This window comes from Podospora bellae-mahoneyi, assembly GCF_035222275.1.
Source record: "Podospora bellae-mahoneyi strain CBS 112042 chromosome 1 map unlocalized CBS112042p_1, whole genome shotgun sequence".
Lineage (NCBI taxonomy): Eukaryota > Fungi > Ascomycota > Sordariomycetes > Sordariales > Podosporaceae > Podospora > Podospora bellae-mahoneyi.
The window spans coordinates 4,691,342-4,715,134 of NW_026946359.1; the positions used below are offsets into that span (position 1 = coordinate 4,691,342).

The 23,793-nt window shown below is 54.0% G+C and overlaps 6 protein-coding genes across 6 annotated transcripts; 2 read left to right on the forward strand and 4 right to left on the reverse strand.

Annotated features, from left to right (window-relative positions):
* Positions 1-1,570: 1,570 nt before the first annotated feature.
* On the forward strand, positions 1,571-7,126 carry QC761_113040 (uncharacterized protein; the record flags this gene model as incomplete). The annotated part of the gene is made up of 1 exon (XM_062874584.1): positions 1,571-7,126. The coding sequence occupies one exon, from the start codon at positions 1,571-1,573 to the stop codon at positions 7,124-7,126; it is 5,556 nt and encodes a 1,851-aa protein (XP_062737857.1).
* A 407-nt stretch (positions 7,127-7,533) lies between these two features.
* On the reverse strand, positions 7,534-9,116 carry atp12 (ATP synthase mitochondrial F1 complex assembly factor 2). Its single transcript, XM_062874583.1, has 2 exons — positions 8,584-9,116; positions 7,534-8,459 (listed from the first exon to the last, which is right to left on the reverse strand). The coding sequence occupies exons 1-2, from the start codon at positions 8,999-9,001 to the stop codon at positions 7,648-7,650; spliced, it is 1,230 nt and encodes a 409-aa protein (XP_062737858.1). The 5' UTR covers positions 9,002-9,116; the 3' UTR covers positions 7,534-7,647.
* A 543-nt stretch (positions 9,117-9,659) lies between these two features.
* Positions 9,660-13,101, reverse strand: EFR3 (plasma membrane localization protein; the record flags this gene model as incomplete). Its single annotated transcript, XM_062874582.1, has 2 exons — positions 9,660-12,825; positions 12,887-13,101. The coding sequence occupies 2 exons, from the start codon at positions 13,099-13,101 to the stop codon at positions 9,660-9,662; spliced, it is 3,381 nt and encodes a 1,126-aa protein (XP_062737859.1).
* Positions 13,102-13,967: 866 nt separating this feature from the next.
* On the forward strand, positions 13,968-17,044 carry QC761_113010 (uncharacterized protein; the record flags this gene model as incomplete). Its single annotated transcript, XM_062874581.1, has 6 exons — positions 13,968-14,805; positions 14,929-15,704; positions 15,760-16,429; positions 16,485-16,689; positions 16,847-16,903; positions 16,966-17,044. Exons 2-6 carry the CDS (start codon positions 15,321-15,323, stop codon positions 17,042-17,044), a joined length of 1,395 nt encoding a protein of 464 aa, XP_062737860.1. The 5' UTR covers positions 13,968-14,805; positions 14,929-15,320.
* Positions 17,045-17,397: 353 nt separating this feature from the next.
* QC761_113000 (uncharacterized protein) lies at positions 17,398-20,502 on the reverse strand (the record flags this gene model as incomplete). The annotated part of the gene is made up of 1 exon (XM_062874580.1): positions 17,398-20,502. One exon carries the CDS (start codon positions 20,500-20,502, stop codon positions 17,398-17,400), a length of 3,105 nt encoding a protein of 1,034 aa, XP_062737861.1.
* A 394-nt stretch (positions 20,503-20,896) lies between these two features.
* PRB1 (proteinase B) lies at positions 20,897-23,323 on the reverse strand. The gene is made up of 2 exons (XM_062874579.1): positions 22,566-23,323; positions 20,897-22,505 (listed from the first exon to the last, which is right to left on the reverse strand). Exons 1-2 carry the CDS (start codon positions 22,935-22,937, stop codon positions 21,282-21,284), a joined length of 1,596 nt encoding a protein of 531 aa, XP_062737862.1. The 5' UTR covers positions 22,938-23,323; the 3' UTR covers positions 20,897-21,281.
* Positions 23,324-23,793: the final 470 nt, after the last annotated feature.

The following is a 23,793-nucleotide window of genomic DNA, read 5'->3' on the forward strand; positions in this document are numbered from 1 at the left end:
TGTATCTATACCTCAGGCCATTTAGATTCCTATATCCGGCAGCATCGTATTTCGTGGTTTGATCCTACCTTGGACTATCACCTACCTTTCTATTCATGCTACGGAACTTGCTACCAACCATCGTGGCCTGTCACCCAATACCCACCAATGTTTACTGAATCTTTAACAGCCAAAACGGTATGGAGGCATGACCTGAAGAGTGCCACTACATTGATTCGAAAACCAACGTGACATGTGACAAGGTCTCTTCGAGATTTGACCCTGCCACGAAAGCTCACATTCGAGAGTTCCACTCTGGAGGCAATCGTAAGCAAGAAGAAGAGGCACCCGAGAGTTTACCCTCAGGCATGGAGCAGATCAACGCAGAATACAACACATGGGGGAAATCTTTCCGAAATCAACCTCCCCGAGAAAGTGTACCTGAAAATGAACCTCTGGAAAGAGAAAGGCCTCGCAGAAGACACCGCCACTGACGCAAGGAGGCCCAGGACGATCCAGAGCCGCGAAGGGAAGAGAAACCCAGCACAAAGCGCCGCCATAGAGATAAGCCGACCACTCGCGACGATCTAGAGCCTCCGAGAGAAGAAAGGGCCCACAGAGAAGACCGTCACAGAACCAAGGAGGATGCGCGGTATCCTGGTGCAAAGAGATTCCATCTCGACACCAAGTTCTTCTCGGGAGAAGAAAGTCAGGCCAGTTCCCATGTACATCGAGAATCCGGAGTACTTTGGGCACCTTTGATACCCCCGGGAGTGCGGAGCACTTTGTCGTAAGTGGCTACTGATCATCGCAATGGTAGGAAATATAGAAACGGTGGTGGGTTGCAAACGAGAAAGTAGAGCCGGATGCGGTTTGGACGAACAGGGATTTTTTTGATTTTAAGAGGTCTCAGATTGCTAGTCAGCTGCTTAAAGACGAGGAATGGTATGGAGATAGCTTGGAAAAATATGATGTTGAGCTGATCTCGATATAGAGTTGCTTCGAAAATATTCTTGATAACTGTGACTGGTTATGGAGCTTTGATTTCTCTGCAGTTCAAGCAGCTGTATGGTATTTGATAGTTCTCATTCATAAAATTAAAATCAAATAAAATCTCTTGATAATCTTCCAAGGCCTGTTCTTCTTTTAAAAAGGCGTAGGTTGATAATAATTACGACATAAGTGGTCGTGTTTATTGGTGTGTTTGGCAAAGGTTTGTTGCCTTCCATGCTTGGCTTCGGGGTTAGTCACGCGGCGGCAGGAGGAAAGAGGAAAGAGGGCGCCTGCATGATGTTTGAGGCTGACCAGTTTTTGTTGGCCATTGAGGCACCCACGCTATTGGTGCACAGCTTGCAGCTTTGTTGATCCAGAGCCTCATCCCGTCGTCTGCGCAGCAGCTGCAGCTGGCGTAAGTCTTCACCGCTGCAGCCTGGAAATCTGCCTAGTCACGAGCGGATCCCTCTTTTCAACTTCATCTTTGTTTTCCATCTTATTTCATTGATATCTTCATCGCAACCACTCACTCAAGGTTTTGGCTTCATTTCCTACCGTACCTTTCCGGCCCCGATAACCCCCGCACATCAATTCATACATGGCCCCAATCATGGACGACAACCCCTCCTCCACCAACCCCAACCACCCCGAATCCTCAGAATCTGAGTACGATGGATCATTCATGTCGACACCCGTCGAAGCAGACACGGATTCGTCCGACGACAAGAAGCTGACCATCAGCAAGGTCGCCGTGGTGGAAGTTTCCCCATCGCCGGACACCGATAACGCCACACAAACCATTGACCCACCCACAAGCAGGCCACTGTTGGACATATCAGACCCAGAATCTGTTATCAAGGCCGCCAAACTGATTGCAACCTTTGCGAATGAGATTGAGAGACTGGGCGGTGTCAAGTTTCTGGAGGATCTCGAGAAGATCAGAAACAATCAAACACCACCGAAATCAAACACAGACCCACCAAGTACCTCCATATCTGCCGATCCAGAGAATCCAAAGCCCGAGGAAGCCAGTGGAAGCCAATCTGGCACCTCCAAAGCACAGGAGACTAAGGAAGCCCAAACCAGCACAGCCACGGGTGAGACCGTTGCCATCAAGGACCACGACGTTCCCGCAAAGGCAGAAGAAGTCACTGCCAAGGATCAGGCGGTTCAAGCAGCGCCTCCTGAGAAGGAGAAATCCTCCCCAGAAGAATCCCCGGCGAAGGACGATGACACAGAAGGTGCCAGGGAGTCTTCCAAGGAAGACCCTCCTAAGGACGCTTCTCTAGACACCACGACAGAGAAGAAAAATCAGGAATCCTCCGTGGAAGATGGCAAAGAGGATGGCAAGGAAGATGTAACTCCGGAGGGCATAGAAAAGAAGGACGAACCCCAGAAGGATGAAAGCCTAAAGGAGGAATCTAAGGCGGAGTCCACTGATGATGATCCCAAAGAGACTGATAGTGAAGTCAAGGAGGAAGGGACTAAGGAGGAGGAGGGGGAGGCGAAGGAGAGCGACGTTAAGGATAAGGCCAAGGAAGAGACGACAGATGAGAACAAGCCAGAGGAAGCCAAGGAGGAGGCTAAGGAGGAGGTCAAGGAGGAAACCCCAGAAGAAGTCAAGCAAGAACCCCCACCAGCGCCGGCGCCCGCTCCGTTACCTTTGCCCGATCCTCCCCACGACCCTTTCAAAGGTGTCAGAGCCGACCCCACCGAAACAGAAGAGATACCCTTGGATGCCAACGGAAAACCAAAGCCGAGCGCCAGCCGGCCGGGTATGCCCATTCTTCCCGCCCTCGGTCGGAGATGGGTGGCTAAGGAATCTGACGGCGTCGAACTGTTGGCCCCTGAAAATGAATGGGAGCGCCGCAAAAAGGAACTGGGCGAGAAGAGCTTAGCGATTGACCAGCTCATGGCCATGGTTGGCCTTGAACAAGTCAAGTCAGAATTTCTTGCTGTCAAGTCTACCATTGACGCGGCAAAGAACAGAAGAGGGATGCTTCGAAGACAAGAGTTCAATCTTGCGCTGATCGGCAATCCCGGAACGGGCAAGAAGACGCTGGCGACTATCTACAGGACTTTGCTCAAGGAATGCGCCGCATGGTCTTCTGTCAACAGCCCGCACAATGAAAAGCGGTCCGGATTTGACTTTCAGGCGGACAAGGATATTGAAGGTTTCCACCTGGTGCTAAACAACTACGGCGAGAACTCCAAGGTCTTTGTCTTTATCGACTCCATCGAGGGGATGACGAGTTCCCTCAGGGCAGACCTCTTGTACACACTGGACCGTCATGCCGAGCGTCTTCGGCTGGTGGTTGTCATTGCTGGTACCGAGACGGCGATGAACAAGCTTTTGGCTTCGCGACCGAGCGGGAGATGGCAGTTTCCTCGACGGTTGACGATTAAGGATTACGATGACGAACAACTGCGTCTGATTTTTCTCCAGATGGTCCGACACAATGGATTCACCATCGAAGGGGGGGAGACCGGGCCGTATCCTCGTATTGTGGCCAAACGGGTTGCTCGGAACCGAGAGTCTGGTGGTTTCGCCAACGCCTATGATCTCGTGCTGGCTTGGGAGAAGATACTGGACCGACAGGCGGCAAGGCTTGACCTGGAGCACGCGGCGTGGAAAGCTGCCGAGGACAAGCGAGCCGAAGAGTGGGAGGCGGCGCTGGAAAAGAAGCGTGCTAACCTGAGAGAGCTGCTCAAGGAGAATCAGTCTCTGCAGGCAACTAAGGAGTGGTTGACAGAAGAGCTAGAGGTCGCGACTCAAAAGCTGGAAGAAAAGAAGCAAGAGCGAGAGCACTTGAAAGAGAAGGCATTCTCCTCGAGCGAGTCATCAGTCACCGAGCCCAAGGATGTCGAAAAGCCTGAGGAAGCCGCCAAGACCAAAGCGATTGCTCAGCCTACAGAAGTTCTCAAGACTGAAGAGCCTGCCCAGGCCGAGGCCGTGGAAAAGGCTGTCGAACCTGAGACCGAGGCTGTGGAGGTTGAGGGAGAAGGTCTTAAGACTGCGGAAGAAGGCGTCAAACCTGTGGAAGAAGATGTCAAGCCTGTGGAAGAAGACGTCAAGCCCGATCAGGGAGGTGTCAAACCTGAGTCTGAAGCTGTGAAAGTCGGGGAAGAAGGCGCCGACACCAACCAAGGAGGTGTCAAACCCACAGGAGAAGATGTCGAGCCTGAGAAGGAAGGCGTCGAATCCGCAAAGGAAAAGGTTGATCCGGAGAAAGAAGAAGTCAAATCTGCAGCAGAAGAGGCTACACCCATGCAGGAAGCTGCAAATTCCGAACCAGAAGACGTTGGAAAGGATGCCAAAGTCGACAAAGATCCCAAGGAGAAACAACGCGTGCTGAGCCCAGAAGAGGTTGAGATTGCCACTAAGATCGAGGAGCTTAAGAAGGCAATCGAGGAAGGCGAGGAGATGTTGTCTAGCCTGGTCGAGTACAAGAACTGCAGGGGCCAGGAGATCACCGCTCGTTTGATTAAGTTGTTGAAGTACAAGAAGCTCCCAATGCCTGTTTCAGTGGACGACAAAACTTCTGTTCCCAAGGAGCCGTCGGAGAAGTCCGAGATGTCGACGGATAATGATTCGAAGGACGAGAGAACCGAGGTTCAGAAGGCGGACCCAAGCTCTGCCGAAGGCAAGACCAAGCCTAATATTGATGAGAAGAATTTGGAGCTTGAGAAGGATGGGGACAAGAAAGCTGGGGGACTCGAGAAAGACGAGGAGCCCAACAAAGACGAGGATGCCAGCAATAACGAGGAGCCCGAGAAGGAAGTCGAGCCTAGCAGGGACATGGTGTCTACTAAGGATGCCGAGTCTTCTACCAAGGACATCAAGACTAGCCAGGACGAGAAGCCAGCCAGAGAAGAGGGGGCAACTGACGGCGAGACTACGGCCGAGGATGAAGCCAAGGCACGACAACTCACCGAGCAAGACACGAAGGCCGACACCGACGGCCAGTCAGACAAGAAATCAACCGAGGGCGAGACCAAGGCCGAAGATGAAAAGAGCGCTTCTACTGATGAGAGTGATGAGAGTGATGAGAGTGATGAGAGTGATGAGAGTGATGAAGTGGACCTCTCGTTTCTGGCGCAGGCTCCAGCGCCAAAGCCCAACACCCGACTTCTCACCAAGGAAGACATCATCGGACCGGAGCCCGAGGATATTCGGGACAAGAGCAAGGCTTGGAAAGAGCTCGAAAAAATGGCCGGCCTCGAGAGCGTCAAGAAAGCGATTGGCGGGCTGCTCGACAGGGCCAAAGCCAATTATCGTCGCGAAGTCCTCGGCAAGGAACCACTCAAGACCTCCTTGAACCAAGTCTTTTTGGGTCCTCCTGGTACTGGCAAGACCACTGTAGCCAAGCTTTACGGCCAAATTCTGGCCGAGATTGGGCTTTTGTCCACGAAAGAGGTGGTATTCAAGACACCAGCGGATTTCATTGGGCAGTACATCGGCGAGTCCGAGGTCAAGACCGCCCATATACTCGACTCAACGATTGGAAAGGTGCTTATCATCGACGATGCCCACATGTTCTATCACGGTGGTCGTCCGGGCACCACGCACGAGTCGGATGAGTTCCGTCTTAGCTGTATCGATGTCATGATCTCCAAGATTCACAACCAGCCAGGCGAAGATCGATGTGTTTTGCTTCTCGGTTATCCTGACATGATGGAGGAGATGTTCCAAAAGTGCAACCCTGGCTTGCGGCGACGATTTCCCCTGGAGGAGGCCTTCCGGTTCCAGAGCTACGATGACAAGACGCTGAATGATATTCTACGGTTGCAAATGGCCAAGGAGGAGATCACGGCTGATGAGGGAGCCATGGAAGTGGCAGCTGAAGTTCTCCGGAGAGCGAGGGACCGTCCTAATTTTGGCAATGGTGGTGATGTTGACAACCTGCTGAACCAAGCCAAGACTCGATATCGCGCTAGGACCAAGGCGAAGGCGGAAGCGGAAGCCGAAGGTGTAAAGAAACAATGCACGGAAAAGCCAGTCGAGCTACCCCCGGTCACTCGGGTCGACATCGAAGAAGCGGTGGCTGGAGAACAACTAGCCCAAGCCCAGGTCGACCTGCCGACTGCCGTCAAAACCAAGGCAGCCGAACCTCCAACAGATAGCACTCAGCCCGAGGAAGAAGAGCTCGAGTCACCTCCACCAACGGAAACAACCGACAAACCCACAGACAATGCCGGCATTCTCACTCACTCGGAAGCCAGCATCGTCCTCACTCGCGAGGATTTTGACCCAGACTGGAACCGCGGCGCCACTGCCTCCTCGAAGTGTAAATCCCTCTTCTCCTCCCTCATCGGCTTCGAGTCCATCATTTCCAAATTCGAAGGCTATCAACGCCTGGCAGCAAACATGCGCCGCCGTGGCAAAGACCCGCGCGAAATCGTCCCCTTCACCTTCATCTTCAAAGGACCCCCCGGCACCGGCAAAACCCACACCGCACGCATCATCGGCCAAATCTTTTACGACATGGGCTTCTTGTCCACCAACGAAGTGATTGAATGCTCTGCCAGCAACCTCATAGGCCAATACATGGGCCACACCTCGCCCAAAGTGATCAACCTATTTGAAAAAGCCCTTGGAAAAGTCCTCTTCATCGACGAAGCCTACCGTCTCGGGGGGGGCAACCGCGCCACGGGGCATGCTTCTTACGAAGAGGAGGCAATTGGAGAACTAGTCGATTGCATGACCAAGCCACGGTACCTCCGCAAAATGATTATTGTTCTGGCGGGTTACGACAAGGACATGGATAACCTCATGAAGGTCAACGCGGGACTGAGGGGGAGGTTTGCGACAGAAATCAACTTTCCCACCATGACGGCTTCCAAGGCGAAGCAGCATTTGGAGAATTTGTTGCTCAAGGAGGATATTGAGCTACGGGATGAGTTTGATCCTGGGGAGGAGGAGAGGGAGAAGGTGTTGAGGTATTTGCATCAGCTGGGAAAGACGGCCGGGTGGGCGAATGCGAGGGATGTGAAGAGTTTGGCGGCGGCGGTGACGGGGCAGGTTTATAGGGATGTGGATTTGGATGAGGAAGAGGTGGTCAAGAGGAAGCTGTTGAGGGTTAGTACGAAGGAGTTGAATGGGCATTTGAGGGAGATGTTGAAGCAGAGGATGAGGAGCGGGGGGGTGGCTTGAGCGGAGGTAAAGCGATGATGTTTGATGGTTTATTTTTCTTTTGGAGTTTTGGTTTTTTTTGGGGGGGGGTTGTTATCCTGGGCAGGTGAAAGTGTATGGAACTGGCGGGGCGTCTTCTTTATGAGCGGATATATATAATTTCTTGAATGAATACTGTGCAGTATAACGAAGCAAGATTTGTTGCAAGGGACTGTAACTTTTGTGTACTCACTCACCCTCGCAACAAATAATTGGCATAGAGAGTAGGTTAACCCATATCATGATGTGAACCATACCTCAAAGGATGATTAATAGGCCTTTAAAGATAGTAAATAGGCTTGTGAAGATAGTTCATGACCTCTTAAGAGAATTGATAGGCATTGAAAGATAGTCAAGAGGCCTTTAAAGGTATTCAAAGACCTGTTGATTTGCTTTCAAGGCATGGTTCACAATATGTAATATGGGTCAACTTAGTTTTGCTATTGCGGGAGGGTGCCTCGCTGACGATATCTTACACAACACCATCTTACACTTCTAACCCTCTACCTACCAGTCCCCCCAACAAGCAAGATAACACTCCCCAGCTGCCTCCTCAAATCTTCCTTCTCTACATCATGTGTATCCTCCACCTCTCCCCACCTCCGGGTCTGCCACTCAACCTCCACGCTCACCACCCTCGCCGCCTCCTCCACCCCAAACTTTCTCTCCTCCCCCTGGGTCAGGTCTTGCCTCTCCTCGCTCCACTCACAAACCAACCTCGCGGCCGTAAGCAAGCTCTTCCCCGCAAGTGTCGCCCTCTCGATGCCCGCAAGCTCCCAGCAACTCAACCCCAACACCCACCCCTGCACCACCTCCCTCACCCCCGGCTCTTGTTTCCTGGGCAGTATGCTCCCGCTATCCTCCAACACCGGCACGATATTCACCCCCGGCCAGACCTTACTCGTCAACCAACCCACCACACCCCCCGCCGCCTCCTCTTGCAGATCCCTCAAGCTCTTCCCCTCATCATTGAGGTAACCGCTCGACGCGTGGGGGTCGGTGCTATCAGCAGGCGGCGCCCAGCACAACAAGCTGTCCGTGTCGAGATACCGCATCATACCGGTGACAATAGACTCCCTTATCGGACCAGGACCGCCAGGATGCGCAGCGTCCTCAGCCCCAATGTCAACCGCCCTGCAGACCAAAGACGTAAGCGGGATAAGATGCTGCTTCGTCGCCTCCTGCGCAGACAGCAACTGGTCCCACTCCACCGCCAGCGCGTGGGCGAGCTGGGATTTGGACAAGGGGATGCGGATGATGGATTTTGTGGTTGGGTGCCGGAGGGGGCGGGAGTCGAGGTGGATCTGGTAGGCTCCTACACCATACCACACATCATTAGTACAAACACACACACACAAGAAAGAAAGAAAGAAAGAAAGAAAGAAAAAAAAAAAAGCAAAAGGTGGGGGGACGAAAAGGGGGCGGGGGAATGTACGTACCGACAACCTCCTTGATGGAGACATCCTTCCAAAACCTCCTTTTCAACACCGGCGCGTTCGGGTCGGCAGGTTTGCTGTTGTTGCCGTTGTTCTTGCGAATGTCTCTTGCCTGTCTGAGCATCTCGGCCTGTCTTTTCCTCCTCGCGAGGCGCTCCTCTACCGCGTACTCTGCCGCCGGGGTGGGAGGCTCGGGGGGGGGACCGGTGCCGTACACGGGTACTACTTTGGCCGGTTTCGGGGGGTTGTTGTGAATCGTCCTCGTCGACGTGAAGGCCGCCGTCCTCCTCCTCCCCGCCGCGCGGAGGGGCAGGGTGAGGCAGAGTCTCGTTGCTGGCGCCATGTTGGCGAACCGGTCGGAGGAAAGGGGTGGTGGGTGGCTGCGGGAGGAGGAAAGGAGCTGTCGGGGGAGGGGATGCATGCGCAATATCAAAAGACGCAAGGCCAGGACCCCACGGTGGAAGAAGCTCGTCGTCGATCTGCGCAGCTCAGGAAAACATTTTGGAGGGTCTAGATGCTCTCAAAGTCTTGGCGGTCGTTGCAAGCTTGGTAAGTCAACAGGGATTAGCTATCTTATCGATTAATCAGTCGATGTCTCCGCCAAAGAGGGGCCCTCGGGTCAACGTTGGAGATGACATCACTTTTGACGGTAGGAAACAATTATCTTATGATTTAAAAACAGTTCTACGACTGATATTGTATTTTTAATACGAGCTAACATTGCCCCCACCCAGCTGCAATACACCATCTTTTCTCTTCCCAAATAATCATGACAAAAAGATGAATCTATGTACCACTGAAAAGGCTGACCAATGTACTAGAATAACGTTCGTCACCAGAAACTAAACAGCTTAGACTCCCATCTCAAGGCCATTAACCCCCTTGAAATTCAGTAAACAATCATCTATCACCTCACCACCATTAATAAACAAAGAGTTGCCTCCACCCCGCCCAATACATGTTCTCATGTTTCCAAGCCGGTCCTTTTTTGGGAAAACAGAAAAGAAGAATATAGATGCTGTTGCTGCTTTCAAGCCCCCTCCATCACCCACCCAGAAGCTGTGTTGAAACTCGGTGCTCTAGTAAGGAGGCTTCGTGATGCTCCCCAAATGCTGGTCTCCACCATGACTGTCAATCCCTTTCAACAACGCCTGGAGATCCATCACCGGCAGCTTATCCTCGGCCGACATCCAAGATGACGAGAGCGACCGATCCTGACCGCCACCTCGGCTCTTGAGGCTCCGCTTCGACGTTGATGGCCTCGGTAGGGTCGCAAAATCATGAGCCGATGTTTTATGTACCCGAACTCCCGGCACACCCTCCGGAATCTTCGGTACCGGAGGTACTCTCCCGTCTTGATCCTCATCCTCCTCGTGGGTCGGGTGAGAGCTGAGAGGCCCCCCTGGAAGAGAAGACTTGCGCTCGTGGTAGGTGGGAACCTTGTCCAGCTCCAGACCAGCTCCCTCCGGCACTGTCTCCATCTCGCCAGCAACAGGAGGGTTGAACGAAAGCTCGCTCGGTGTCAGATCATAACTGACAAGGCTGTCGCTGCTTGAATCGTCATGCTGCGGCTGGAACCCTGCGCCATGCGAGGTAGATGGTGGCTGAAGATGGCCAGACAAGACAAGCTTGAGCTGCTCTACCGAGGTCACCTGCTCCTTACCATCAGTTGTGTTGGTCCGGGCTGGCGAGTGGCCACTACGCAAGCTCGACTTTCGTAGACCCGCAGGCGATGTGGAAGGACGGAGGTTCGTCTTGCTGCCGTGAGGAGATATGCGGTCTGGACGAAGACCGTTGCCGTTGACTGCAAGGCCTCCGCCAGTTCCATTACGGGTGCCAGTGGTTCGCGACCCGGCGAGAGAGGCGGATTTGCTAGTATTCTGAACAGCTGCCAAGACAATATCACGGCTCCACTCGTTATGCATTTGCTCGCGAACATGGTCTGGAACCCTGTTCTCCGTCTCGATGGTTGGGATCGCGTTCAGGTTAACACCCAGCATGGGGTGAGTAAAGCTCCTGCCGGGGCTAGCGGCCGGGCTCGTAGGCGGCGAGGTAATCAACGTCTGATAGCCAGCGCACACCGCATCAACCAATGCGTCACGCTCATCAAAGGGAAGCAGCGCTTCGGATTCGATCTCCTTGAGCGGTAACCTTGGCTGCGGCCGGGCCATACCAGGTGTCCCCACCAGCTCCATCACAGGAACCGGAACGTTGATGCCTTCCACCCAGAAGTTCTTGCTGCGGCGGCGCACAATCTCGTTGTGGATAGCTCTCCCAACAGGCACGCCGTCGAACTCGAACTTCTCGGTCAAGATCCACAGATAGCCATGGACCAAGCTGCCGATGCGAACCTTTTGAATCGGCGTCTCGGCATCTTGGATATCCTCCTGGAGCCGGAAGATCATGGGCAGACCATATCTGACAGAATTGATGCTGAGCCGGTTGACCAACTTGGCGAGCAGAACATGAAGCAAAACCATGTCAGTCTCGTAGTCGACATACTGGACAGCATTGTCATATATGGCAAGATGGATGAGCTGCAGGAATTGTGACCGTGGCGTCTTGACCGGCTTCTCCCGAGCAGAAGCGCTCGAGACGGCCCTTCTCGCAAGCGATGCCGCCTGAGCATCCCTGTTCTTCACGGCCGATCTCGCCGTCTCATCGCGGACCTTCCCATCGGCGCTGGTGGTCTCTCGGTCAAGCCAGGTCACCAAAGCATCGGCATATGCTTTGCGCACGAGTCCATCCGGATCCCTCAGCAGCCATTGAGTGCCATCCCATGTGGAAACAGGCACGTGGTTTCTGGAAAGCCCGACATTGCCACTCATCTTGCTTCTGGGATTTGCCACCAGCAGAATAGACTTGATGGCTCTCAGAGCTGCTATCTTTGCAACAGTAAGAGCGAAGAGAGAGTCGATGTGCTGCTCGTCGGCAAGCGCGTTCGCCGATGACCCAGGAGTTCCGTCCGCCTTCTCGCCCTGTGGAGATCCAGAAATACTATTCGACCTCGCAGGCTTGAGTTTGGCAAGAATTGCAGCGATCATGTCAGAGATCTGGTCCGCGTAGTAAACATGCGTGGCCAAGTCTCCTATGCACTCTTGCAGTCGAAGAAGCAGGTTCTTGCGCTCGGCGGCCGCTCGATCAAGCTTCTCGGCAAACTCGAGAGTCGCCGGCGAACGCGGGTCTGGCATGCCGGGCTTGAGAGGCTCGCTTCTCATGCTGTTTGGGTCCCCTGGCATTTGAACGAGCCGTCGAATGTGAGCAATGAACTGAAGCAGAATATCCATAACACTAAGGCCGATCAGGTTGATGTCAGACCGCAGAAGTGCGCCGATGATGGCCGCCATCACGATATGCTGCTCCAGGGTTTCATCGGTCAGCGGATATGAAGCGAGTGTGTCCATTGCTGTTATCAGGATGGTGAAGCGATCGGCCACCGGCGTCCAGCGAGCAGCCAGCAAGAAGATCTTGATGGCCCACCCGCTGTCCTTTCCGTGCATATCGGTTCTCACCACCGGCTCGCGTTGGCTCACTCGCTCCTCGATAAATTTCAACACAGCCAGAGTTGCCGCATGGATCTGGGGCCGGTTTGGGGCCACAAAGATCTCCTTGAGGCATTGCATGGCCAGAACACCAATATCCTCCTCTGCCAGCTTGTCCGCGTCGACAACCGTCCCGGCAAGCGCAATAGGGTTTGGCTCCCCATCTGCCCCGGCTGTTTGCACTGTAGTGATACTCGTCCGCCTCCTTAGCAGTGGCGAGCCTCCTATCTTGTCGTCCATTTCTGCTCGCTGGTGCAGAATATCCAAAAAGTCTTCATTATCCGTCCAGAGATTCTCCAATACCATGGGAATAGCCACGCTGTATTGCTGAGTAGTGACCGAGGACAGGGCCTCGGACGAGGCAACGCTCTTGATGGCTTCCAGACCCGAGTTCCTCCATCGCAGCGCCAATGGCTTACTAGGCTCAAGCTTGCCGGGGATCGCACGGGTTGAGGCCAAGGAGGCATATCGCTGAACTATAGACAGATATTGGCGGAGATAGGCCTGGTCACCCAGCAGCGAAGTTGGGTCGTGATGCTCGCAAAATGCCTCAAACGTGGGGAGGGACGACTCGACCATGGTGATATCATTGGACTTGAGTATTTGGTCGAGGATGTTGAGAACGCATGACGCAAACAGAGGAAGATCCTTGGGCGTCTTTTCGATCAAGGCCGTGAGGATGCCGAGCGTCACTTGGACATTTCTGTAAGCATCTTGTTAGCTTCCAACCCGTGTTTTCGACGACAGTGTTGTCCGAAACCCACCCTATCCTCAGCCGGTATACATCGCTGGCTGTTTTCTTCTCCAGAAAGCTGCCAACTTTCTGGATCTTGGAGCGCCGTGATTGGGCATAGAATAGCAGGTAACTGAGCTCGCTCGAGTTGGGCTTGACGTCAACAGCTCCCTTGGCTGTTCGCGGGTAGCACTTCAAGACGAGGACCTGATGCTTCGGCCGACACTTTTGCTGGATGGTATTCATGTTGGGTGAGAAGGCGTCGAGAGATGCCTGCCGTCTCTCGAGTGCGGGTGCGGGTGCGGGTGCGGGTGCGGGTGCGGGTGCAGGAGGCTATCGTGGGATTACTTATGACGAAGTATCGAGTTTCCGTGTCCGAGGGGTCTGGCAAGTTCGGTTCAGTTCGTTTCGGGCGACGCGACAGCAAGACTTGATCCCCAGCGGTCCTGAACTGATCAATGCAGCTTGCACAGTCAAGTCCAGTGAAGGACGCGTGTTTGTTTCCAGCTGCCGAATGTCATGGGCGCAATTTTACCTGAAGAGGCAGGCAAGATGGGGGTCGGGGGAGCTGACAGAGAGAGTGGAAGGGGGTGCCTGTGCGCCTGGTAATCAACGTGTCCAACCATGCAGTCAGAGGGCGTCAAAAGTCACTCCGCTAAGAGATTGGGCCAAGGGGTACCTAAAATTTCCCAGCAGCCCAACCGAACCGTCAACCGACGAGCCGGGACAGCCCCTGTCAGACGGACGCGGCCAACAGCCTCGACAAGAGAACAAAGAAAGTCTACTGCGTATAAATAGCCTTGCTGAGTTTTACCCTGGAGTGCTTGTTGATGAACTGGAACTGAGGTTGTATGATGGCGATCACGATAGCCGAATAATGATGATGTGGCTGATTGGGACGAGCCAATTTGGAGAATGCGCTCTTCTGTTCGTTTGTTATTAGCATCCGGCTGTGGGATGCTCAGACGGAGATTTTGCGTTCTTAGAATTTCCGAAATGCCGCTTGCTGGAAGAATACCACAATGCCAACGACTGCGCCCCAATTTGCACTCTCCTTCGGTGGAGATTCTGTTGTTGACGATATTGCAGCTATTCACTGTTGTTTGCTATCACCCGCCTGGTGGCATGTGTCCAATGCTGGGCCTCCAATGGCACTCCCCACGCCGACTCATGCCACAGCTGCATGACGGATGGTGCTCATCAGATGCCACTAGCCACCCTGACAAGCACGACAAGTGACATCAGCGCCAGCCCAAGATGGTCTCGAATCTTGGGCGCGTGTGGCATCCCATCACGTGCTGTCCATCACTCATGTCTCGGTGCGACAGTCGCTCTGTTGAGCTTCGAGTTTCACTCTTGCTTGTCCTCGTCCTCTGTGAAAGTCCACAGACTTGGTGTAAGTCCTCAGCAGTGTAGAGTTGTAACCACCTGGGCAGGATGCAAATAACAACAGCCTTTTCGCAACACTTTCTGATTCTACCTTATCCATTGAACTTGTCGGTGTCGGTGTCCCTCAGTGCGCCGAAGAACTTCCTTCTACAGCTTCTAGTCCCCGTAGTGGGGGCCTGTCCCGCACCGTTCAGCCTTGCGGGCAACGGAGCCAAGCATGGATGGCCCCACATTGTCTCCGGATGTCGACCAACGGGATGTTGTCGCGAGGAATACGATGGACGTCTTCTCTGTGGTACATGAGGTGTAGTTAGGGTTGTTAAGGGCTCGCTGGCCATTCTGTGGACAAGCATCATGTACCTCGAGGCTGTAGAAAAATACAGGGATGGAGGCATAATGTCGGTGTTGGATAGGATTTCCCTCCTTACGCGTCGTTTTTCTCTTGGGGACTTTGGATCTACTTGGATTCACACCCCAGCATAGCATCGCCCGTTCGCGGTCAGAGGGGACGGATATAAATCAAGTTGACCTGACTGCCTCAGAGAAATAACAACCCAGACTGTATGCTCCCATCTCTCATCTCAGATTCCGCAGCGCATTCGCCATGATATTCTCCCGAGGCTGGCTTCGGGGCCTCACTGCTTGCCTTCTATCATGTTCCCCTTTATTGACTTTGGCCTCCAGCTCCCACAAACAACAGTGCAAGGCCATCCCCGGCACGCCGGACTGGCCATCACCAGCTTCTTGGAAGCGTCTCAATGAGTCACTCGCCGGACGACTGCTACAGCCTCCTCCTCCAGGAGCTGTCTGCCATCCCAAACAGCCGACCTACGACGCCGGAGAATGTCCCAACCTCCTTGCCGACTGGTCAAAACTCGACTACCACCATACCAACCCCGTCTCAACCTACTGGAACAACTGAAGCAATGATACCTGTCTTCCTTATCCGGGTTATCCATGCAGCGGTCAGGGATATCCTCTCTTCGTTGTCAACGCGACCACGGCCCGGCATGTCCAACTAGGTGTTCGGGTTGCAAAGAAACACAACATTCGTCTCGTGGTCAAGAACAAAGGTCATGATTTTATCGGCCGTCTCCAGTGCCCCTAATTCGCTTTCGATTTGGGTTCATAGCCTGAAAGACTGGAAATACCATGGGGAAGGATTCCGTCCTAAGAGGTGCAAGACCACTCTCCCGGGGACATACCTGACAGCAGGCAGTGGCAGCCAAATGTGGGATATCTACACCCGCCTTGACGAAATGAACCAAACCATTGTTGGCGGCGGTGGCAAAACAGTTGCCCTCGGTGGTTACCTCACCGGCGGTGGGCACTCCTTACTCTCTCCCTACTACGGCATGGCAGCAGACCACGTTGTCGAAATCGAAGCCGTGACCCCATCAGGCGAAGTCATCACAGCCAACTCTTGCCAAAACCAAGACCTTTTCTGGGCCATCCTCGGCGTAAGCCCCTCTTTCCCCATTAACTCACCTCAGCTGACCCATTCCCCCCCTCCAGGGCGGCGGCTCAACCTTTGCAATCCCTACCCTCTTCACCCTCAAAACCCACCCCACCCCCAGCCTCTCCCACCTCAACATCCTCATCATCACCCCCCTCCCCAACACCTCTTCCATCATCTTCCCCCTCCAAGCCTATATAACCTCACAATTCTCCTCTTTATCCACCTCCGGTCTCTCAGGCTACGCCTTCCTCCTCCCCCCCTCCACCCCCTTCCATCTCTTCCCCCACATCACCAACGGCATAGGCGGATTATTCATGTCCTGCGTCGTCCTCCAATCCTCCCCCTCCTCCTTCCCCCAAGACATCCTCTCCCTCTGGGACCCCATCCTATCCCACATCAACACCACCTTCCCCCTCTCCGCCAACAACTTCACCACCCTCACAATCCCCACCTCCTACCCTTCCTTCCTTGCCTACTTCGCCGCCCACCACGACACAACCCCCGCCGGCACAAACATCCTCCCCGGCGGCCGCCTCCTCGACGCGCCCGCCCTAACGCGCAACCTAACCGCCCTCTCGGAACCATACACCTCCCTCTCCCGAGGCCCCCAGCCGGCGAGCAGCATCATCGCCGCACATTTGGTCTCCGGACCAGGCGTGCACACCCACCCGAACCGGTTCAAAACCAGCCTTCTCCCCTCCTGGAGGACGAGCTATCTCCGCGTTGGTGCGTTTTCCTTCCATCTCAGCAATCATCGGTGGCATTGCGCTGACAGGGGTAGTCTTCGGCGAGCCCTTCCCCCCCCTCAACGAAACCGCAAAATCTGAGGCCTACGCACGAGTGCTGGGAAAAGACGAAGTCATCAAACAGCTCGCCCCGGATACGGGCGCGTACATGAGCGAGGTTCGTCATCATAATCTTCTTCTACATATTCGACTCCCCCACCCAAACATTAGATCAGCTTTTACTTTCGGAGTGAGGGGATAGTGCGTTAAAAAAAAAGATTAAAAAAAAGAATAAAGAAAAAAAAAGGTGTCACTTGTTGCCGAGCGAAAAAACCATACTTCAGGGGGCTTGTTCTTGGCATTCAGGGGTAATCAACACAACCAAAACACACTGACACCATAAAAAAAAAAAAAAAAGCCCAATCGAAGAAAAAGGCTGGCAGCAAAGACTCTGGGGAGAAAACTACGACCGACTGTCAGAATTTTTTTAATAACCCCTCCCCAAAATGCCCACAAATACTGACCCAACATACCTAGCAAACGCATCAAGCGTACCGTCGACCCCACCGACGTCTTCTGGTGCACACCCTGCGTAGGCAACGAGCGCTGGAAATAAATTGGAGACCGTCTCTGCCACGTTTAACGATAGTCACATACCTACATCTCCTGTCTCAAGACGCGTGAAGTGCTCTTGGTAATGGTTATGATACAATTCCAACCGTATAATCTCTCTATCAGCCTACTGTGTTGTGGTAATAATCCACCTTCACCAATAGAAAAAATCCCAACTCTACCTACACAGCCAGTTTCATTGTATCACTAGACGCGCTGTTTCCTCCCGTAATATACTCGACCAAAAATGCCGTGGTCTCAATCATTGATCCGTCCCTGTCCCACTCCCGCCGACAGCCTTCAGAAGCTGCTAAACAATACGTGATTAACCCTCTCCAATCGTTCATGCATCCCTCTTCATATAAATGCCCGAGTCCCGGCACTACTTGGCGTCCCTTCTCTCAACTTCCCACTCGGGCGGTGACTAAGCCCTCGTCCATTATACCCCGACACAGGCCCAAACTGCTTCTGTACTGCTGCTGTCAAGCCCGGGCTCGAACTAATCGATGGCGCAGTCGTTGACCTTCCTGTGCCGGGCCGTGAAATCTTCAACGGAGAAGGCCGCAATGCACTCCGAGCAGGGATGGGGGGTGGCCCACTGGGGCTGTCATTTTCCTGAAGCGTCTTACCCATGGCTGACGGTGGTGTAGTTCGCTTGACAGACCTCTGAGTAGGAAACAGTTTCAAAATGTTTGGCTCCACAGGCGCAAGTGGCGTCGTAGGAAGCGTTGGCTTTCGCGTGGGAAGCTCAAAATAGTCGGCGTCGTCATCATTGTAAAGTTGGGCGGCCTCCCGAATATGCCCCCGAGAAAAGTTCTTGGGCATGGTTGGCAAGGCAAACTCAACCTCTGCAGGCTTGATAGGGGTGGGCGACGATTCGAGTTTGGCTATGTTGGCTGATAACCACGTCTTCCAGTCCACCGAGCTGACCGATGAGCTCTCTCGATAGCCGGCGGGTTGGTACGTGACTGGGGGCTGTGGCAGATGACTACCCACAACCTTTGAATCTTGATCGCTTGTGCTGTCACCCAATGTCGCATGGGCCGGGACTGTTTCCGCCTCGTCTGTTGAGTATATGCTCTCCGTATAATCCTCATCCTTCTCGGAACCCGAGTCGGTTCCCGATCGTCGGCCCTTCCCCTGTGGAGCACGTATCTGCGTGCAGTCGTCTGACTCCAGACTGTTAGAGATGTAGACAGGAACTGGTCGATTCCAAGCCCTCTGATCTTCCTGCATCGTCCGCTGAAGAGCTTGGCGGTAAGGACTGCCTGTTCTGAATAAGTGAGAGTTGGGGCTTCCCAAAGACCCCAAATCTCCCTTGGAACCACTTCTCTCTGCTGTCGAGTCCTCATGATATGTTGTCGGTGCAAACAATGGCAATCCGTCTTTTCCCGATGGCTCAGGAATTCCCGTCACAGACCCATCGCTGTCTGTGGAACCAAGGATAGATCTCCCAACGTGGAAGGCGGCGCAGATTCCCATGGCTTCTCTCCTAGCTTTGTCGACATACCCACGGTGAGAGCCGGCGATTCCTTGAATACCAAGCCTCTGTCTGTCGCCAGGATTGGTTTTCCGTGAGACACGGGTGGGAGTGTCAGGTAAATCATCCGGGGTGTTTGTGCTCTCCTTGTTTCCCCCAAGCTGTGATACTACCGGTGTTGACTCTGAATCCATGACGGGAATAACTGGTGCAGTCTCCCGAAAATCCCAAGCTGCCCTAGGTTGCTGTTCGACTGCTTGTGTGACTTGCTCATTGAGAGTTTTCATTCGTTTCACCAAAGCTGAGTAGACGCGTTGGCTGTCGACAATCACTGTGTCAGGTATGGCACTGATAGTGCTGCCGTTTGTCGGCTGTTCGAATAGGCGAGCATCCAACGCCTTTCTTCTGACAGAAGAGGACGGGGCGTGCATGCCATTCTCCTTGATAACGGAAAGGCGCTGCCTCTCCCACTCCCTCCACTGCTGCTGTTGTTGACTTGTCAGTGTACTGGGGCCAGAGTGTACCCAGCTTGTCAAAGCAGACTCTTCCGAGACCTGGCGGTCTCTCTGAATTTCGCTCCTGAGACTTTCCAGGCTGCCCTTGTTGGAGTGATGAAGATTTGGCGGTACATTTTGGAGGGAAGGAATCTTGGACGGGACGTTGTGAATCGGTCTCCAGTCATAGTCGTTCTGGACATCATCAGTGTTCAACGTATGGGTTATAGCGTTTCCGAAGCTCTCAATCACGTGTGTCTTTTGGGCTTCGATGTGCTGGCTCGGAATAGACGGCGGTTCTTCCTCGGACCTGGATAGACTGAAGAAACTCTTGAGCTTGGTCCTGAAAGATTTGGAAACCTTCCTAGCTTTGTGTTTGAGGCCGTCTGGCTTCTCGACCAGAGCAGGCGGCGCCTTCTCTGGTGGCGGTGACTCTGAGCTGCTGCTGCGAAGCGACTTGCGCATCCCTGATCCGCCTCTTCGACTCCTTGACCCAAACAGTACTGCCGACTTGGGACCGGGAGGGTTATTGTTGCCATGCTCAACTGCCTCAGACAGCTCATCCTCTACATCAGAAGCTTCCATCACACATGCAACCCTGGTGCTGTTATCACGACGGCTGCTAGACCCGGACCGAAGAAGGTGCCGATTTCGAAGAAAGCTCATTGACTTTGGGGCTCGCAGCTGTGGAACGGACATTTCTACCTTTGGTTGCTTCGGCTCGGAGTGAAAGAGTCGGCGGGTTTGTGACCCGGGCAACGGCCGCGAGTTGAGAGACTTCCCATTCATGACTGGTGTGGGAGTGTCTTGATCCCGTCTGATACTTTGAGTCTCGGAGCTAAACATCGATCTAGACCTGCGAAGACGGCGGTATGATGATGGAACCGATGCTTTGTCGTCTTCAGGGGTATAGCTTTCCTCCTCGGCTGCCATGACGTTCAGGTAGTCGGCTGCCATCACGGTCACGGGAACTGGAGGTGGTGCCCTGCGTGGTTGGTGAAATGACTGGCTCGGCAGTTGAATGTCGTTTCCGAGAATGTAGCTTTGGACGCTGTGGCCGCCACAATCATCGTGCATAGCAATGAAGTCTGACTTGTGGTCTCTCAAGGTGGTTCCAGCCTCGGCCCCGAGTGCGCCTGCCGATTTCTTCCCTTGCATAGAACATGGGCCCACGAAACGCACACTCTGCTGACGGCGAAGGCCTTGTTCGCCCTCACGGTTGAGTTGAGAGGAGCCAATGTCATCCCGGCCCTGGCTGTTGCGTTTGGATCCCTGGCGGGTGGGTAGTGATTCGGGGGTCGGGGGAAAGAGGGACATCTCTGCGTTCGCTCGGTTTTGTGCCCGGGTGTAGGCTTGACAGGCAGCGATCTGGGCGTCCCGCTGGGCCAATACAGGATCAATGTGTTCTAGTTGGACCCCACGTGTCGAAGAGGTAGACTTGCGGCGTTTGAGATCCGAGCTGGACTTGAGGCTGCGTCGACGCAGCATCGGAGATGCTGGTAATCTGCCGTCCCGTGAAGGCGAGGAAGAGAGTGAAGATGGAAGAAGAATGGTTGAACAAGACTAAAACTGTGCAATGAATCCTATATCTGTCTGGCGGAAGATGAGATACTTGAGCGACTGTGGCTTCATACGAACAAGCTGTCAATGGGCAACAAGTCTTCGTACGAGGTTGCGTTGTGCTATGGTGAGAGAATGGGAACAGACGAGACAGCAGGGCAGCCGACAACCACAGAAACAACGATGTCGTCGACGGGCACCTGCAGTCGGAACTCATTCCTGAGAATGGTACTTTCCTGTTCGGCTGTTTCCTTCATGGCCGGGAAGGTGCAACATGAGAACAGGGACCTATGTACCTGCCTCAAGGTTGGTGTCAGCGGATCCCACATCTCTCCAACGGAAGGCGGGACCAGAGACAAGAAATAGGAAGGAAAGTGTCAGCAAGAAGGGGCAGATGCAGATGAGACGAAACACCATAATTATCTGAATAAAAGCTCAAGAATTGCAATCTCATAACGGGTGAGCATGATTACTACTCCTCAAATGCGAATCATCCCGACTTATCAATGCGGTCCTATGTGTCGTGTACAGTACATGATAAACTCCCGACGGCCGCAAAATGCTTGCCCATACCCTATACCAGAAAACCATCCCCCATCCCATGAACCATTGCAACCCAGAAAACAGAAACAAATAAATGATACGGAAACAGCTGTTCGCTACGACGCTGGCAGCAGATAAACAGACAAGATCGCCCTCGTCAATACTTAAGCGAGCTCCTCAAGGAACTCCTTGAGCTCCTCATCCACCATCTCGTGGATCTTCTTGGAGAACTTGCGGGCCTTCTCGGAGAGGGAAGAGACACCCTTCACGACCTGGCCCGAGATGACATCGTACTCGTTCTCGATAAGCTCCTCAAGCTTGGAGACATCAAAGTCAGCCTTGGTGCCCTTGGTCTTCTTGACCTTGTAGCCGCCAGCCTCGACGATGGCAGTGTAGTTGTTGCAACCAGCACCGTTCCAGGCGAGGAGGTTGGGGGTGCCCTTGGGCATGTCGGTGAGGGCATCCTCAGTGGCGATCTTGAGAAGGTTGTCCTTGAGCTTCTCGGGGGTGATGGGAGCAAGAGAGTACTCAGAGTCGGTGGCCGGCTGGAGAGAAAGGTAGTAGGCCAAGAGACCAGCGATATGGGGAGAGGCCATGGAAGTGCCGGAGATGGTGTTGGTGGCGTACTTGCTGCCGATCCAGGTGGAAAGAATGCTGAGACCGGGGGCGAAGATATCAGTGCACTTGCCGTAGTTGGAGAAGTAGGCACGGCTGTCATCAATGCCAGAGGCACCGACCGTGACGGCCTTGGCAGCAGCAGCTGGCGAGTAGTTGCAGGCATCAGCGTTGTCGTTGCCGGCGGCGACGGCGAAGTGAATGCCAACAGAGACGGCGGCGTTTACAGTGTCATCGAGAGTCTTGGTCTTGCCACCACCGAGAGACATGTTGGCGACGGAGCCCTTGAAGCCCTTGCGCTTGCCATCCTTGGCCTCCTTGACGGCCTGGATGTGAGACTTGGCAGCCCACTCCACACCGGCGACGACATCAGACATGGTGCCGGAGCCGTTAGAGCGAAGGACCTTGACGGCATAGACGTTGGCCTTCTTGGCAACACCATATTTCTTGCCGGCGATGGTGCCGGAGCAGTGAGTGCCGTGGCCATTGCCATCGACATCGGCATCGCCGGAGGGGATGGTCTTGCCCCACTTGGCACGGCCATCGAAATCGACGTGGTCGACGTTGGTGCCAGTGTCAATAACGTAGGCATCAACACCCTCACCACCCTTAGCGGCGTACAAGTACTTGTTGAAGGTGGAGAAGCCCAGAGTATCACGGTGAGAGATACGAGCCAGACCCCAAGGGGCGGCCTTCTCAATCTCGCTGTCGCACTTGGCATCCTCAATCACACGCATGGTGTGGACAATGCTGTCACGCTCGATGTACTCGACCTGTTTGCGAATCTGTTAGTGATTGTCGAGAGGAAATTGGAGCATGGGGGGAAAGCTTACATCAGGGTGCCTCCGGACCTTCTCGATGGTCTCCTCATCGAAGTGGCCAGCATAACCAAGGAACTCGGAGCCGACCTTGTAGGTGTGCTTCAGGCCGTGGAAGACATCGTCAACCAGAGGGAACTGACCACGCTTCTTGAGGTCTATCCGCTCGTTCTCACGAGTGGTGTGGAGCTCCTGGATCCAAGTGTGGTGATCCGACACCTTCTCCTCAGTTACGTGCTTCTTGAACTTGACAATGTAGGCATTTGGGATGACCTCGGCGTTGGCAGAGGAAAGAATGGGCGCAGCCTCGCCATGGATGGTTTCAATCGAAGCACTTGGCGCCGCGGCAGCAGCGGCCGCGAGCGAGAGAATGGCGTAGCCCTTCATGATTGCGGGCAATTGTGGGGGTGACAAAGTCGATGAACCTGCGACTTGAAAAGATGGGGGAAAAGGAAGAAGACCCAGCTACGATGTCTTCGCCAATGGGCTGGGTGACTGTTGCGACGGTGATGGGAGATGGATGATGGAGGAGTGAGAGAGAGGAAGAGGGAGCGAGCTCGGCATGGAATGGATGGGGAGGCTGCGTCCTGATAAAGACGTGGGCGGCGGCTGCGTAAGACCAACGCCTGCGGTTGCCTCAGGGAAGCCCCCAGCTCGTTAGTGCTCAGGCGGAGCGGTGCAGCAGGACCCGAGAGCCGGGGGGTTGACTCTCCACCCTGAACCGAAAGCGGCTTAGCAGAAGGCGAAGCAGCCAATGGGATGACCGTTGCCCTCCCCCACAGGGGCGAATGCAGCTGTTGAGTGGCCTTGCGTGCGATAAGCGTGCCAACTGCCATTGTTTGCCAGGCTTATCAGTTGCGTCTTCACCTCTGAGAATGACCACAAGGACAACCATGGGAGTATCAAGGACAGCATAAAACACATCATCTTTGCCACGTTTTAATCCGATTGTCCTCTCTTGTCTACGTGCTCTACATGGCGACTAGTTAACTCAACGGGCTTCCAGCGCCTGTTGAAAACCAACAATGCCCGCCCGTGGTCCAGCTGCTGCTGTTCCCTCTGTGCCGGATGAACAGCTTCCTTCTGGACTTACCGCCTTGCAGCCCTGGTTCAAGGACCCCTGGCCCGACTGTCACTTGATTCGCGGAAGCTCTCTTGGAGCTCCAAGCTGTTCGACATCAAGGCACAGCGCATCAACACGACACTGCTCGTGTTTCCGATGCTGCTGTGGTCCTCAACCGCT

Excerpts from the sequence above, each read along its gene's own strand:
- PRB1 (XM_062874579.1), bottom strand. The coding sequence starts at position 22,937 with ATGAAGGGCTACGCCATTCTCTCGCTCGCGGCCGCTGCTGCCGCGGCG. Across the intron at positions 22,506-22,565 it reads AGGTCCGGAGGCACCCTGAT|GTCGAGTACATCGAGCGTGA; the intron begins GTAAGCTTTCCC and ends ATTCGCAAACAG.
- atp12 (XM_062874583.1), bottom strand. The coding sequence starts at position 9,001 with ATGCATCCCCTCCCCCGACAGCTCCTTTCCTCCTCCCGCAGCCACCCA. Across the intron at positions 8,460-8,583 it reads CTCCATCAAGGAGGTTGTCG|GAGCCTACCAGATCCACCTC; the intron begins GTACGTACATTC and ends GGTATGGTGTAG.